At 33.9% G+C, this 18,200-nt stretch overlaps 1 protein-coding gene across 4 annotated transcripts in view; it reads right to left on the bottom strand.

The window, feature by feature from the left end:
• DPYD (dihydropyrimidine dehydrogenase) overlaps positions 1-18,200 on the bottom strand; it is an 815,942-nt gene that overhangs the window by 414,561 nt on the left and 383,181 nt on the right. For all 4 annotated transcript variants that reach the window (XR_014242114.1, XM_082383233.1, XM_082383234.1 and 1 more), the window contains exon 12: positions 13,973-14,157. Coding sequence is in view for 3 of the 4 variants with exons in the window: in XM_082383233.1 (XP_082239359.1) it covers positions 13,973-14,157 (185 nt within the window). In the remaining variant the exon portion in view is untranslated. The remainder of the gene's footprint in view (positions 1-13,972; positions 14,158-18,200) is intronic.

The raw sequence follows: 18,200 nt of genomic DNA, 5'->3' as shown, positions 1-18,200 counted from the left end.
CACAGAACCTCTACTTCATACAACCATAAGGGTCAGTTAAAAGGATAATACAGTACTTTAAGAAATGGCTTCTAAGTTAGCCAAGGATCCCTCCCAAATAATAAATCACATGTTGACAAATTTTCAAAAGTGTCAGTCAAGAAGGTAACAATTGCCATATTCACAGGCCCAGGGGCAAATGCGGCAACACTGCTGACAAGATGTCAATGACTAGTGTAAGAAAAGCCTGGTGACCAGCACAAGGTGGTGCCTGACAGCAAATCCATGTAGTACAAAGGAGTCAGTATGAGCAAGGTGAGAGTGATGAAGGTAAATAACAGAAGCTGACATTTAAGAAAGGTGACAGCAGCAATGTTAAATATTAAGACTTGGAATAAAAAGCTCAAAATTGTAAGTCAACAACCTATCAGGCAATCCCTGCTTTTGTGTTAAGCTATTAACTCTGTGTTTCTGGGAGGAGAAGTCTCTGATATAGGCTAAGGCGGGGATAGGATACAGGGAGAAAACCAGTACAGTCTCTCAGAGGTTATTGTGCCACCCTCAACAAGTCAGTTAGGTCTCTTTAAAACTCATCTGCCTCATCTTTAAAACAACGATTGTGAAGGATGTTGCGGGAATCAGACGAGAAAAATTGTAACACCGTTATGCTCATTTTCACCCTTCCATTTCCATGTTAACCGTACCCCACCACCTGTTTTAGCAGTTGAAAGTAGTATTTATCACCAATGATCCGAGTGAATTTGTAAAATCTACTTCCTAAACCTCATGTGCCCTGTAATCCTCAGCACATTCAATTTTTCAACCACAGTTATCAAGTACCTACCATATGGTAGGCGTTTGTTGTCCAATCACCTACTATAACACAGGCGTTGTTCTAGGCATCGAGGATACCATAGAGAACAAAACTGACAAAACATCACATTGAAGGCTACATTCCCATGGGATGTTGTCCTGCAGGCAGTGACTATGCAATATATGCTAAGTCATCCAAAAATGAAATAACATCATTTCGAGGGGTAGTTGTATGGATTACAAAAGCCCAGTACCCTTGTTCTCATCCCCACTCTGGTACAGAGTTCTCTGATGACTGGCAGGAACTTACCTACGTATTCTGCCTTCCACAAGCTCGGCTAAAGTTCAGCCAAGAGAACACCACAAGGAAGAGGCTCGACAGTTACCGAAATGAACAGCAGGGCTGAGGATGAAAAAACTTGGCTACAGCCCCAACATGGCCATCACACAGTTTCAACACCTTAACGACGGCATTACATTTCTCCTGTTCTTTTTTGTGGATCTTATTGCTGTCTTTATCTCTTTGAGGATCTTTAACATACTTATTTTAAAACCCTTTCAGAAGATAGTTCTATTATTCAATTCTCCTATAAATTGAATTTAATCTTTCAAAGTCTGTTCCTCCCTATGTATACATAGCGCTTCCTGCCCTATGTATTAAGGGGTTGAATCAGATGATATTCATATCTCTCTCAAACAACTTCAGCATAGGTTTTCTAATTTGTAAAATGGGGGAAAAATGGTTACTCCAGAGGTAATTTTTCAGTGTAACATGAATGTTAAGCTCCTAAAAAGGAAATGAGCATGTAGCAGGTGTTCAGTAAATTAGATTCTTTATTTTTAACATGTATTATTTGGGTTTCAGAACCACAAAAAAATTATAATTTTGTCCTTTTTATGGATGAAAATAGTAAGGCACAAGATAACACATCAGAAACTTTAACAGGTTTCAAGTCTTTAAACTGGGAATTCCACCTCTATAAGTATATTGTGCTGCCTCAGAGCCATTAGTGAGATAACCAAAAGGCAATGTGACATTCCCAAAGGTCTGAAGGGATAATTAATGAATAATTAAGTCAGGGCTTGAACCCAGGTCTCTTGACTTTTAGGTTTCCATTACATCACCTTATCAGGATAATTTTCTTTTTTTTAATTTTTATTTTATATTGGAGTATAGTTGATTAACAATGTCGTGTTAGTTTCAGGTGTACAGCAATGTGATTCAGTTATACATATACATGTATATATTCTTTTTCAAATTCTTTTCCCATTTAGGTTATTACAGAATATTGAGAAGAGTTCCTTGTGCTATACAGTAGGTCCTTTTTGGTTATCTATTTTAAATATAGTAATGTGTACATATCAATCCCAAACTTGGATTCTTTACAACTTGTATAAGAGTCAACTTTACTAAATCACTGAATGCAGAGAATAAAATTCTAGCTAAAATTTTCAACTGAGTTATTTTGCATTTGAATTTCCCCCAGTAAACTAAAGATTTTTAGTTCTTTGTTCTACTGTGATATTGTCCTTAGCACCATACAGCTCCAGGCATTAAGGTGTTAAAGATACGGTATAGAATTCTTAACACCTATAGCCCATTTGGACCAAGTGACACTGCAGTGGCTAAGTTCTTTCATTCAACATCAGCACACGCTGAGATCAGGTTCTGTATGGCATGGATCAGATTTTTCAGAGTTATTTTTTCTACCCATTCTAATCTTGAGTTATCTGCCTGAAGTAGCAATCTACTGCTATATTGGTAAGGAAATATTCTGCCTTTATGGAGACAATTTCATTTTAAATTACTTTTCAGGTCAAATGCTGCCATTTAATAAGGTTTGGAACCTTATACAAAGTCAATAAAAGGCGTTAAAATTACTTATTAGTCATGGCATTTTCTTCCCCTATCACCAACTAGATAGTTTTGTTTTGATAGCTCCATTAGATATAGGCTCATTCCTCATTTTTTCCTTGATTTCCTTTTACAACATATAGATGATATAAAAAATAAATCCCCCTTCATATACAAAAAGCTACACATTATTAAAATTGAATTTTTAATAGAAAAAGTATTGTCTCTGATAATAATTACCTTAAACATTAGCTAGGGAATACACCAAAAATTAACATGAATGTACCACCAAAGGCAAATTCTATAGATAGCACAATAGGGTTTATTGTATGCTTATTTACAAGCACTTAAAATGGACTTTATTTTTCAATAACTGTAAGCAAATTTAACTTTACTACTTCCCATTGAAAGGGATAAAAATGAGATCACATGCACTTCTGATTCTTTTTCAGTCTAAAGGCCCAGTTTTCCAATGAGAAACCGGGCTGAAGTCGTCTCAATACTGTGATCCTGACCAAGTGGAAAAACTTAGCATGGAAACAGCATTTAGCCATGACATACTTCAATATTATTTTTTGGAGGCTATCACTATCTCAAACTAAATCCATTATGATTTAAAACTGTCTTTTTATTGATATTCATTGTTTTTCAACCTGACAGTGGCCAATGATTTATTCCAATTTTCTTTTAACACAGGAATTAAAGAGTTTGAAATATATCTTAAAGGACACTTTTTCAATAGGCCTCCAGATTTTAATACAGCTGTCATTTGAAAAGCCTTACCTCCTCTCAGTTGGAGAAGGGTTTAGAGAAGAAACCAGCTCCCTTGATAAGCCTGTTTTTATTTGAAGCAGTGGAGGATTCAAAAATTAGTATGACATATTGATGATGCCTTTTTTGAAAGGCATTTTTATTCCCTAAGTAGAAGAAGACTGTAGCTGGCTGTCAATCGTTAAACCACAAATGAAGTCCTTTGCCTGGTTAAGATATTTGCAACTATACCAATGCTGGTAAACTAACCACCAAATTATAGCCTTTTCTCCTGCCTCACCCAGATTTCACAGGGGCTGCACACCCAAATAAATGCCTCTTGGCTACCCATTCATCTAACAGCTGGAAAGATGACACTTGACATTTGGAAACTTTCCTGTGAAGATTGCTGCAAGGCTTTCCCATTAGCGTCCTGGTGAGACTGTAAGGTCGAATAAGCTGCCTCAAAACCTGCAAAGGGTAACGGAAATACTCTAATATTAAGCCTGTGTGATTTAAATTTCTAATTCTCAAATCATAGTTCTTCAGATACTGTAGAAACCACTGGTATATTTCAGGGCAAAAGAATGCCTTTGAAGATGTGGAATTAAAGTGATATTTTAAGCAACGATGATGATAAGTGCCTTTTATTTAAAGTTGGCACTGAAGGTCTTCTAAGCAAGAGAGACTTGGACATAGATAATTTCTTCTAAGTTTGTTTTCTAAAATCCCAGACTGTCATGTTTTTTTAGCAACTGTTCATCTTTGTCCAGCGCAGAAATCTTAAACATAAGGCACTGTCACTACCATTCTTTGGGCTTTATTTTCACATCATAGATGTTATTAGAGATAGGTTTAAAGTTTTAACAATCCAACAGTGTGGGTTTGTTTGGAAAATCATTGACCCCAATATAAAATAAAATTGTAAATATTCCAGTATTAAGAAAATGCTGTGATCTTATAAATCTTTCAAGTATAAACATAGGACTTTTTTCTCTTTAGAAAGAGACCTTTCGAAGAGACCCCCAAATCAAAAAGTTTTAATAACCTGACAGTTCACTAAAGGTATTAGATAGATAAAATCCTTCACATAATCTCAAATCCTAAAGATGGCAGAAGGTGAAAGATTTCATTTATTGATATGAATGCACATAATTCAATTAGCTTTATAGCAATGATCCTTCTGCACTGTGCCCAGTTTTGAATTCCCCATCTTCAAAGTGTCCTTACAATTTTCTATTCTTGGTTGTTAACTCAGTATTTCCCATGTGAAAGATTCACAAGAATGAATAGGCCTCTCTAAATGTTCAGTCATATGTCCAAATGTAGATAAAATTAATGATTAAAGAGGAAAATGAAACATTTAAAAAATATATGCAGAAGGGCATTGAAGAAACAGCAGACATGAATGATGTAACTTTGAATCTTGAATTAATCACCATCTGAGACTGAAATCACTTTTTAAAAGTCAATTTAGTGAGGCTGAATTTTACCCTATTAGCGACAATGACAGATAGGGATTCCTCTGGATGGGAATCTCATGGCCCCAAATCACAAAACAACACGAACACAAACCTAGCTTTCTCACAACATTCCATTAACAAATCCACCAAGAGGAGTCTCAGCTCACAGAGAGAAAATGAAATACTTAGCAATGACTGGATGACTCTTTTCTCTTCAAACTAAAATCACAACTACCATGTTGTACTCACTATATGGTGGGACTATGGCATGTCTCTCTCTCCACTAGGTACTGAAATCACAAATTTGTTTCACATAGCCTATTGAACTACCATCAGATAGATGGTAATGACTTTCTGTCACTCTTGACCTGGGGCAGATCTGAACTAGTGACCAAAAGGTTAAAGGCTCTGTATCTCATTACTAACCCCCTGAGAGATCTAGTTCTCTCAACAACTAACTATTCTTTTGTGCCTCAATGAAACCAAAAGAAAATACACAAAAACCTCAAGCAGTAGAGAAGCAGGTCATCCATGCAAGGAATTTGATAGTTCTGAAGAACTTTACAAACACCTATTTCAAAATATACCCATATACTACACACAACTAAGTAGAATCACATTAACTGTGAGAGAAGTTCATTATAACCTTTATTAAAATATCATATAAGCTTCACTGAAGCCGAACAACACTGTAGAAAGTTGAGCTGAAAAAACACTGTAGAAAGCTAAAACTTAAAGATACCTGTGCTCTGTGATCTTACAGGGTTAGGAAAGACATTTTAGATCTAGTATGATGCTCTAATATTTATGTGTGTATCTTGTACATACATTCTAAGATAATTTTGCCACAAGAATTAGTTTCAGGAGGGACTGACAAAATGGAAAGTATAACATAAAGAAATAATCATAAATGAAATAATCATAACAGTATCAGGCACTTTAACATGGATACTTATTATAGGAATACAGCTTATTTAATTAAGGGTAAAGTTTGAGAAAGAAAAAAAAAAAGAATATCATTTGGGAACATGCATGTAGACAAACTCATGTATATAGAAGGAACACTGAAACTAAACCAATAACAAAATTAACATTTTGTTGTTGTAGAAATTTGACCTCAAATGCTGTGCCAATAAACAATAGTCTGTAACTATTTAACTTCAACTATTCTGTAACTAAGTATTCAGTGACACCTAAAGTCACTTGTAAACTCAGTAACCAAAACATTTTTTTAATGTTTAATGACCCAATGCCTCTTTCCTTACCCTTTGCAGTTTCTCATGAATTCTACCTAGAAGAAACCAGGCGTTATCCTTTTCATTTCTTGCCTATAGTTGAATAAGCTCTATACAAATTCTGTCCTTTATCTGAGTTTCTATTCATTCCATATTTATCCTTCCACTAATAACTCTTGTCTTTTGCCTTTCAATATTTATCTTTGTACCACCACAACTGATTTCATAGCAGCAGCATGTATATTTAGATAAACCCTTCCACTACCCGTAATAAATATTGTGTTTTTTTTAATGTTACATATAAGAGATAGTGAATTTAAAATAGAATTCTGAATCACAGAATAATGACATGACTAAAGGATCACTCTAATGATGTAATCAAACCAGTGACTTTTGAGATAATTTCCATATATTTAGATTGCTTTATTTGACAAAATATCTCATGTTTAGAAGATCATTTTCTGAGAACTACCATGATTACTTTAGGAAAAATGAACTTCTGATCTAGGATTAGACTTAGAAGAATTTAGCTTGTGTTCTACCTCCAAGTTCTCAGAGAAGGGCATAGCATGGTGAGATACCATATAGCGTTTTTTCCCTCTACGTTTTGTGACTAAATTTTTGTTTGTCTGTCAGTACTAGAACAAAGTAAGTGCTGAATCTTCTGAATGATTGTATTTTTGTAAAGAACATTTGGTATTAAGGTATTAAGGTCCTCTTTGGTAAAGTAGGACCTTAGGCATCTTTTACACTCTCTTAACCAAGTTGGTTACACCAAACAGATTCACTAGATTAGTTTCTTCTCTCCTTTTCCTCTCTGAGATATACAAAGGAAGGCCAAGGAGTACTGAATCTTTGTAATGGGTGGGGTGCTCCTGTGTGCCTATGAACCTTCCACTCTACCTGTTGAGTTGTGTGCTTATTAAGAGTCAGTTGTACATTCTTTACCCCATTTGTGTTGGCTCAAATTGTAAATAAAAATTATATAAATCGATGAGCTATACGAATGTGAAAAGAAAGAGGGTTGATTCTGTGAAAACTAAGTTGAATGTTTTCAAAAGATATGATAAAAAGGTGAGTTACTAAAAAACAGTTGCTGTCAAATTAAGTGTGACAGAAACAACTGAAATGACTTCAGGGCAATCATAAAAACCCAGAAAATTGCTATGTATGTTCCATGAAAATGTGGCTCCACTTTAAAAAACAAAAATGGAAGCTGTAGACAATATATTATAGGTAGGTTTAGATAAGAAGTATGCTAGAACTCCAGTGACTGGATTGAAAAGATCTTGGCCCTGCTTATTTTTTTTAAGAGAAATGAAAATGAGAAAATATCTAAATGCTTTAAAATACAATGATATGCTTAATATATGTGTATATCCTTTTTATACGTCCCCATTTTAACTTTTTCAGATTAACCAAAAAATTATTGATTATTGTTTCATAGGACAAGATAACTTTTTTGTACTCCTGTGTTTTTAAATAAATGTTCTGGATTTAACCAATTTATCACTGATAAATGTTCTGGATTTACCTATATAATTAAATGTCTAATTTTTACTCCAATTAATAATTAAATAGTCTTTAATCATACTAACTGAGCTAATTGCCCTTCTATTTTCTTTCTCTGGAAAGTTCAAATTCCTAGAACTTTTCTATACACTTAATCATTCTGGTTAAGGTATATTTTTAACCAGAATTAAGTTATACACAGACTACAGCCTCCAATCACAATCTTCTAATTTCAGTTTCAAACTACAGAGGAACTCTCAGGAGAAGTTCTATTGCATTATTATATTTTTAAATTTTAACACATACTGTAGGGGAAGATATCAAGGACTGCTGCTAATTGGCAAGAAAACTAAGATTCCAGAGTTGAAATGTACCAGGGAAGTAGTTCAGTACAGGGGAACTTAACAGCTAGACATTTGTGTGTTCAAATCTTGGCTTCACTTCTAACAGGACACTGACCTTTAATAGGTTTATCATTTGAGCCTAAAGTAAAGTAGGTAAAGTAAAGTTGGTAAAGTATTTTTTCCAGCTATGAAACATAGATAACGATGGCTGTTTAACAGGGTCATTATAACCAAAAACTGTACGATGTATGATAGATGCTAAACAATTAGTGGCTGTTATTTCAATGGTTGACAAGTGAATATAAAAGGCATGTTCCAGGGAGGATAAAAATCAGGGACTACTTCTTCTGAGTCTTCTCTAATAATTCTAGTTAACATTGATTTCTGTTCCTTGACTAATTTAGCATTTATTTGTTATAGTAAATTTAGCTTTCTATTACATCATATATATTTTTCTCTAACTATTTCACCTGGATGAAATAATTGAATTCAAACATCATTATAAGCTCCTTTAGAGAAGAAAGGCTGATGGGTTAATGTGGTTAATTTCTTTTTTTTTCCTATTACAGAACTTTTTATCTATCCACCTGTCCACATACATGCACACACACACACACACACACACAGACACATACACACACTAGTTAAATAAATCCATTACAAAGATACAAGTAAAAGTGCAAATTTGAAAATTTATAGAATTTTTTTGTTTACCTGTAGACATTCTTTCAGTCACATACTCTTTCTTTGGGTACACTGTCAAAATTATCTTAGATAGTCAGTATTCTCATTTAAGTGAAAGAAGAAAACTCAAATATGCCTGGACTCCACTAATATCATAGTATTATGAACAAGTAAGGTGAAGTCATATTGGATCACTTATTAGTACAACTAAAGAAGGGCAAGTTTAATATTTTAAAATAATGACTTACAAGGAGAAAACTGTTGACAAAATGAAAAATATTTCTCTCTATATAAATTCCAGATCTGACACTATCACTTCTTTATTCAAACAGTTCCTAACCACATTCCTGCCTCATTACATACTCCAAATTAAATTCCCAAATTGGGTATTCTCATCATGTTCTAACCCCAGTATAATAAATTCCAGATCCTTTCTCCCATGTTTCCTATATAGTCTCCATGTTCAGGGCCTCCACTAGCCCAGACTGCCTTTCGGTGAAAAAAAAAAAAAAAAAAGCTGTAGCACAGGTGCAAGGCTTAGGGAGCAGGCAGAAAGCACCTTTGTGAAAATTCAAGGAAGGCACTCCTGCCTCTGAATAGAAGCAGCACAGCAAAAGATGCCATTGTTTGGTGAGTGGAGCTTGGTCTGGATTTCAGGCAACTGGTACCCTTGTTTGGGTAGCCCTTGCACAGTGGGCAAGCTATGCAATCTTATCCAGTAGGCTTCTTTAAGTTCCAGCGATTCAAATCACTCAGCATTCTTCCAGTTTTTCTTATCTTCCCTCTTTACGTGTATCTTGATTTTTATGAAGTCTGCTCACTCCATATCCTGATACCCACCTCCAGGCAGAATCAATCATTATCTCTTCCTACTGCCTCGTGCCTTTACATTTTTTATTACTACATTTGTTATTTTGTATTATGTGTATGCTTCCATAACTATTTGTAAAGTACCATTTAAAAAACTACTGCTTACTGAATGAATGAATGAATCCATGCATGAATGACTACATGGATAGACAGATGGATGTATATGGATGAATAAATGAATGGTTAGATAAAATGTTCTTGTCATGACCTGAAACAGCCTCTTTCAATCTTCATCTGTTAAAATACTATACTTTGACTTTCTATTCAAATCTCCTATTTTATAATTTTTCTCTGATACCATTTTAACAGTCCAAAGGGAATAATCTCTAATAATTCACAAACAATAAATATTTATAGCTCGGACTCTTTACTAAGAACTTTCCATAAACTCCCTTATGTATTCTTCCCTGAAACCCAAAAGGGTAGGAACTTTCTTATTGCTCCTTTACTAATAAATCATTTCTTTACCCCTAAGAAGACCACATCTTAGAGCAATGAAGTGACTTTCCCAAGGTCATACAGTTTGAAAGTATTGTTGAAATCAGATCTGTTTAGTTCAGAGCTCAAATTTCTAACTACTCTATTATACTTCTCCTCATTTATTCACTTTGGTACCCTCTCAAAGTCAAGTGTTAGACCCAACAGCTGGTACTCAATAAGTGGTAATTGATTAAACTAACTAATAAAATTTAAGTGAAGCTCACTTCAGATCACTATGGGAATTACTGAAATCCCAACATGTGTGTCTTTAAATAATCTCATTTACCTGAAAAAGTGTATTTCAAAGAAATTCTAAATATCCAATTGCAATGATTGCATGTATGAATTAATACTATAATGTACGTATAAAATCATTTTTTTAAGTCCACTATCTAGTGTTGCATGTTTCCCCAAAGTATAACATAAGACAAGGTGTTATAAACCTTCATTCATGAATACACTTCAGGCATTATATAAATTTTTCTAAACTAATGCTACATTGGTAAGAAAACACTAGTTATTTGCTAATTAACTTATATAACAAATATATTAGTTTTCTTAACTCTTCTTTAAATTCCTTTAAAATCAATTATCCCTACGTTTTTTCCTATTTAATGATGAATACACTCTTTATTTTGAGGGTATATTAGTAAACTAGCACGCCACTGGCTTGTGTAGCATCAGACTAGTAAGAAGGCTTCAATCAGGGAAACATAGGATGCTAAAGAACACACTAGAAGGAATGTGTTTCTGGAAGAGGAGAAGGAAGCAAAACCTGAAGGACAACCGGGATACAGACAGGTGAAATGGGTGGAGTCGGGAAAGGCCCAGATGTAGGAGATATCTTGATGTGTTGGGGGAAATTCAAATTGGTATCACAAGCTAAAGAGTTTGGGCTTTATCTTGAGTATAAAGAGGAGCCTCTGAAGGGTTTTAAGTGAGGAAATTAGGATCAAATTTGTATTCTAGAAAGATGACTCTGGCTGCAGCATAGGGGCCTTGGATTTGACAGGGGGAAATTGGGGGCAATTTTAGGAGGTGATAGAGGCCAGAACTAAGTTACCGACAGTGTAAAGAGAGAAAAATCCTACTTTGTCTATACGTTGCTTTTTAGTCTCATAAGTGCTTAGCACTTTGTATCCAACACCCTCACAGGAAAGTGAAAGTGTTCATTTTACCTGACAGAGATTTTATCTACCTTCTGTTTTTACTGTATTTCTAAAATGCCATTCAATACTCTCTTTGACCAGTCTGAATTCTTCAGCCAAACCCAAAACTTTTACTGGTCACAAATTTTTAATTTTTTTATATTTTAAACACTATCATTCCTAGCAATACATATTTAAAGCACATGCACTTTTTTTTTTCATAATACCTAAGAGTCTGTGTCTTTCTTTCCATGAGTAAGTGGCAACTAAGTAAAATGATTGCTCATTTTTATCAGCACACATTTATCAGATTCAGGGAAGTAGAAAGATAACAGTGAAGTAAAAAAAAAAAAAAAATACCCTTAAGAATCTTTCTGAATGATAATTGTGAAGCACTACAAAACCACCATCATCATAAAATACAGTAAACATTCTCTATGTCTTTTAATTTAAAAGCTACAAATGGATTTAAATATTTAGAAAACAATAACACACGCCATTCTCCACTTGCCTATGTTCAATTTTACCTTTTCAAATCTCTCTAGCATCTCTGCCTTCCCACCATTTTCACTTCTGCAAACTGAATTCACATCTTCACTAGGTTTTATCTGGCGTAGCACAAAAGCCTTTTCCCTTCTCCTGGGTCTACTTTCATTTCTTCAAGGAGTTAACAGGCTGGTCAGTGAGATGTCTAGTCAACCAAAAATCGTATTTCACACAAAAAATAAGCAAATTAAAATAAGTGTATGAAAGTCTTTACAGGGATAGAATTGACCAGGCATATATGAGAGAGAGAAGAAAAGAAAATTTAGATAAATAACTCATAAATAAGGGTGTGTACAGCAGTGCTGTTTTATGAGAAAAATAGGTGTGTGAACACACTAGCATAAATCTTTCAACTGTGTTTTCTTAAGAATTATCTCTATTCTGAGACTGTGCTGTTTCCTACTTTTCTCATAAACTTTCTTGTTAATAAATGCGAGTAAATATTATAATTTCATGTGTTTGAGTGTTTATTTTAATGCTGTTACTCAGCAAAACAAGAAGCAATCAGCCCTATATTGGTTTCCAAATTGATTTTGAAAATTTTATTAGTCTGAGTAATCCAGAGTTTGAGGAGCATTGATGTAGAGGATTTGACTCTGGGAACCAGAAATGTTAAATACTGGAGATGAAGCAAGTTTAGGAGATCATGTTTGGTTTAAAAGCAGTGAGTTTGAAGTGTAGGTAAGATATATATCCAAATGCAGTGGTGAATTTGAAATGTAGTTTAGACAAGTGAAGATGTTTAGCAGACAGCTGGATCATGGAAGAGAATGCCCTACTGGAGATACAGATTAGGGAGTTACGCACTTGGGAGCCTTGGGAGAACACTATGAAAATAAGAAATAAGAGTAGAATGAGAAAATTAAAAGAGTGATAAGTTTTGGGACAGAAAAAGTGAAATAGCCAAAGCAGGAGTCCATCCTGGGTAGTTGTCTTGAACTGTTCCTGCTGTGAATTTCTGAGGCCATATGGACTCTCCAAAATACAGATGCTGCAGCAACTAGAGCCAAAACCACTAACGACATGTCTCCTCTGTATTACCAGATTTCTGTCTGTTAAAATTGCATTCCTTTTCCCCTTTTCTTCCTAGCCTAGTCCCTTTCGATTTATGAATGATTTGGACAGAATTCTTAATTTTAGATTTATCATCTCCCCAAAACACTGCTTCCTTTGTCTCTATGCACAACCAATAGGCTGTGATTTACACCCATTCTTAGAGCTTTACCTCTATGGGACACCACACCACACTCTGGCCCAGATCCCAACATCTCAAGCCCCACTACTCAGAGATGCCGAGGTGAGGTGGGAGTAGGTTGGTTAACTAACAACATAAAAAATATGATGTAATCAGTACCAAGTCCAGGCCCTACCTAGTAAGTAAGTAGTCATGGATGAATTACAGAAAGAGTAGAGAACAACCAGAATAGACTAAATGGTGGTGACAAAGAGGAAGAAAAATATTCAAGGAAACATTAAAGACAAAGTGAATTTTGCTAGTATGTGAGCAACCAAAGAAACCCAAAGAAGGGAGGCAGGAATTATATCGTGAATTTAGAGCCTTTCTTGAATAGGAAAGGAAAATAAGGATTTTATTTACAAGAGCAAACTTTTCCAGAAACATTTTATGTAAATGAGGTCACTGTGTCTACATTTAGTTAAATTATAGAGCAAGAAAAGAACAGAGCATTTTGTCAAAAAGTAAGACAACTGAAATCTAGTAGATATGGCTTTTTTCCCCAAGAGCACAAAATTACTGTACCAGAGTATGTTTAACTTTGTATTTTATCATTTTTACATTCTGCATTTGTATCATAACAGTAAATAGTGAAAAAATAATTACAATTGAAATTTATAAAATATTTGTTTTTTTTTCAATTAGGTGCATATAATTTAGGAATTGAATAGGAACTCACTGATCCATGTGGACAGACAACATAATTTTCTGGACTGTGCAAGATTATTAGGAATATAGATTCTATATCATACTGCATATCATCCAGATTTGATAAATGTATTAGCTATGTCTTTAAGCATTGATAAATGTTTTGAATACAGGATGAATAACTTCATAGTATTCCACTGGTAGAAATGCACAAATGAATTTTCAATCACCTAAACAGGTCTGCTATCCAGTCCACGTTTAAAAAATTGTATCCAAGCAAATATGTATCTGACCTATTGCACATATAGTTACTATATACCTTATAGAAATGCTCATATGAATGAGTAGCAAAAACAAAGAAGTACTTATCCATTGGAAAAAAATTAACTGAAATTGATGGCAAACACCTACCTGTATATATTTGTGAATGTACCAAGAGGCTTGCTTTCCGTCATTCACGGATTCCACTGTAGTGTTAGCCATACCAACAACATCACCACCTGCAAACACCCATGGTTCACTGGTTTGCATAGTTTCTGGATCTACTTCTGGGAGATCCCATCTGTTAAATTTTATAGGGCTCAAGGCTTCTTTTACTGGAAAAAAGTGAAAGACAACAGGCAATGACTAATCTGTGCATCACATAATAATTTGAAAATTAAGAAAAATTATGACGTAATTATTGTTCTAGGGATTCAAGCAACTGTTTTTAATGAACCATAAAAATGGAAAGTTAATGAAATGTCTTAGTTAACAACACATTCAAAGTGTACTGACTTAACCAATTCAAAATAAAACTCACATGTAGGTGTTAAAGACCACAGATTTGGGCAATGTTTCAGATCTGGTATTTATGTGTAAGAAGTTTGGCAGACTACAGTCCTTTAAATATTCTAATGGTTATAAAATGCATTTTCTAAAACTTTGTCCATGACCATTATTTTCACAAATTTGTTATTACTCATATGATCCCAAATTTATTCCTGTGTAACATAGATGTAAGTTATATTGTGAATTTGAATCAACTGCCAATCTCTTCCTTTCACAGCAAGTTTTATGAACAAAACAAGACAATATCTTCTACGTTTCCATCAAATTACTTACACTTAATGTTAAGCGATTTAATGGACCCAGAATACAGTTACATTTAGCCAGCAATTTCTGTTCTATTTTGTAAAAATCTACAAATACAACCATTAACATTAGTTCCATGTGGAAATTGCTCTGTAAAAGAGATTTAAATTATCTGCTAAATATGCTGTGTTCCAATGAATCTAAACATGTCAGGAAAAGGAAGAGGTTGAGTCCCTTTAAGAAAAATTACCTAAAGGAAATTCACTCGTCACACGATCTGGATATTTGAAAGAGATAAAAGAAACTAAGTTAGATTAAGGGGTTGATCTAGAGAAGAAATGAAGAAAGGTAGACAGTACCATATATGATGGAGCAAACTGAGCCAGTGTTTAAGATGAAATGTTCTTTCCAGGTATTCATATCATGAATTTTAAGCACAGCTTCTCAAGATAGACTAAGGGAGCTATTTTTTACTCCAATTGAAAAGAAAATATAACAATATAAACAAAAGGAGAAAATATTGGAAGTTCTTAGAATACAAAAATTAGTTGTTGAATAGATGAATAATTTAAGTTTAAAATAAAATAGCCAAATGTAAACCATGTTATTCTAAAATTATTTTTTTCTGAGCAATAATAGAAAAAAAACATAAAAATAAACCCAGGTGCATATTTGTAGAATATTAGAAGAATACTTGAAGAATATTAGAATTCTAGAAAACTATTAAGGGACTACTGTTGACTGTGTTTTCTGCACAAGACTGTAGGTTCCATGAGAACAAGAATGTGTCCATGCTATGCTGCTTACCACTATGCCACCAAGCCTCGTACAGCACTTAAAACATAAGAGACACTCAATTCAATGGATGGATGGATGGATGGATGGATGGATGAGTAGATGGATTAATGCCATCATGCTCAGGTTTTTATTTAAAAATCTTCTATTGTTTGTACCTCTGATGCAATTTCACCCTTCATTGAGAGTAAAATTAAATATTCATGTAATTATTTTCAATACAGAATGGCATTCTAAGAAGATTTTTCTATTGTCTTTAAAGGTCACATGAAAAGAGACCTTTAGCATTTGTTCCCCGTTGCATAACAGATCATCACTACCATCTGTTGACAGTTACCTGAGTTGCAAAACGTCAATAGTGAGCATGGCTCGTCAATTCAACCTATTATAATAATGGTAACTGTAACACACCATCATTGAATGGTATAGAAACATACACACACACACACACTCACATGCAAGGGGTAAAAAATAATTCTCCTATATAAGAAATGACCTTATTTGTCCAAGACTTTGATACAACCTTGTCCTACATAGAGATCTGAAATAAAGATGGTTTTTAAATGAGAAGGAATTCAAAATTATTTCACTAGATCAAAGCTCTTTTATACATTTTCCTCATTTTTTTACAAGAATATCCTTGAAGATTAGCACAGATTTCACTCTAAGCTTGAGCAATGCAGGGATTATGCCTTAGTTATCTTTGATTTCCCACAGCAGCTATTAGAGTCAAAGACATATATACTGTGAAGTTATTGAAGCTTAAGCTTCAGGGTCCCTCACTTGCATGGGCCTCTTTCAAGGCCTAAATTTGAATTTGTAATTTTTTTCTTTTTTATAGAAAGTCTTCAAGTTATATAGGCTTCAGGTCTCGCAAAACTTGAATCTACTCTTCAGTACAGTGCACCTTAAATAGTAGGTGCTGAATAAATGCTTGCTGAATTAAGTTGAAGTTCATGAGTAACGTGCTTTATAACTTTTTTATGATTTACAAATGCATATGGTATGATTCACTTTAATATTAGAGCTCTATCACTAACTCAGTCAATAAATAGGAGATGTTACTAGAAGTTGAATAAGTAATTCTTGCATTTCTTAAAATATTTAGCACCAACACTATAAGCCAACCTAGGAATATTTATTTGTGAATTCAAAAGCACTATTCTACTCATGGGTCTTTCCATTGGATACACTTTGTATTACTTTATGTCTCTGAACATTCATACATACTCATGTTTACTTTTTAAAATGTGCTTTCTTTCCTCAATATTTAACTCAATTATAACTTTAAGTCAGACCTGAATATAAACTTTTAATTTTTCTATCATTTGTAACATCCAACTAACCTCACAAATAATCAAATAACTATGACACTGTATTCCAAAACAGAACTTTTCTCTCACAGCAAAAATTATCTCAGCCCCCTTTTGAAAATCACCTATTTAATTTTCCCCCTACTCTTTTTAGAGGGCTTCAAGTTTAACATGTTCATAGTTTCATTTAAGAAATAAATAGAAAAAATGAGAGATCAAGCAATTGGTTATGATGTTATTAAATAGTATAGCAAAGCTTACATCAATCAAAACAGAGATCATTTGTTTGCATTTTAATATCTAATATTTTAACTTTTTCTTTGTCCAAACGATAAAGGATCATAGAAAAAATAGAAAAAATTGAAAAAATAGAACATGGACAGCTTATAAGAATATAAGTGATGCCTTAGTCGGTCAGAAATGTTTTCAATCAGTGGCACTAAGCAGCTAACACAAGAATGACTATTCATTACAACTTGAACATCAAATGATTAGGATCGTTTCCCTGTAGGCACAGTGGACTCAATATTTAAACATGAGAGACAGAGAGAGGGGATTAATTAATTTTTTGAAACTTTGTTGACTCTGATTGTGGATCCTAATAACACTTTTCACGATTTCGATGACTCTTTTGAAATGTAGTTATTTCTATTACTTAATCATATTTTTAAAGCTCCAAAGTATTTAACTTAGAACTCAAATTAAGGATTCAGTGAAAAAAATCTATATGCTTTTATTCATAATTTGGCAGGAAGGAGTTCATTTATTTAGCTGCTTCTTATTAGAGGGACTTTCATCCTCCTCGTCATTGTAACTATCCTCCTATGGACTCCTCACAGCTCTCTGACATCTCTGCTGATACGTTTAACTTGGAATACAATAAAAATAAGTCTCAGAAGGATATCTTCTGTTTTGCCTTTATCTAGCTTGGAAGGAATGAAAGCATAAGTGGATGAAAAATGTATATTTACATTTGCAAACCAAATAACTGCTTGCCATATCCTATGAAGTGTTAAATGAATATTAATAGAAGGATTGTATTATTTTCTTTCTTGTTTATAAAATAATGGGGGTGGGGGAAGAGGGATTTTCTGTTATGATCATACACAGTTTCCCCACAGATTTCCATGAGATTGCATCTTGTTGGAGACTGCAGCATATGTCCTGGTAGTTCCATAGATGAACAGAAAAAGAACTTGAAAAAGAATCGCAAAACGTGCTTATTCACAGTCTATATTATTCTGCAAATGGGATAGAAATGTGTTAAATGTTATGGTGCCTGGAATTTTATGCAGTCTTTAAAAGGAATGAAAACATCCTTAATTCATACCAAACATTCAAGATTTATGTTAATTTTCTGCTTTAATCACTACTATGTTCGAATGAGCTTACTTAAAAAACAAAGACACTCTGAGGTAGCTTTAAAACAAGAAATGGTTTTGAAATAGGAACTTTTA

Source organism: Balaenoptera borealis (assembly GCF_965194805.1).
Source record: "Balaenoptera borealis genome assembly, chromosome: 1".
In the NCBI taxonomy this organism is placed as follows: domain Eukaryota; kingdom Metazoa; phylum Chordata; class Mammalia; order Artiodactyla; family Balaenopteridae; genus Balaenoptera; species Balaenoptera borealis.
This window is presented reverse-complemented; position numbering and strand designations above follow the sequence as displayed.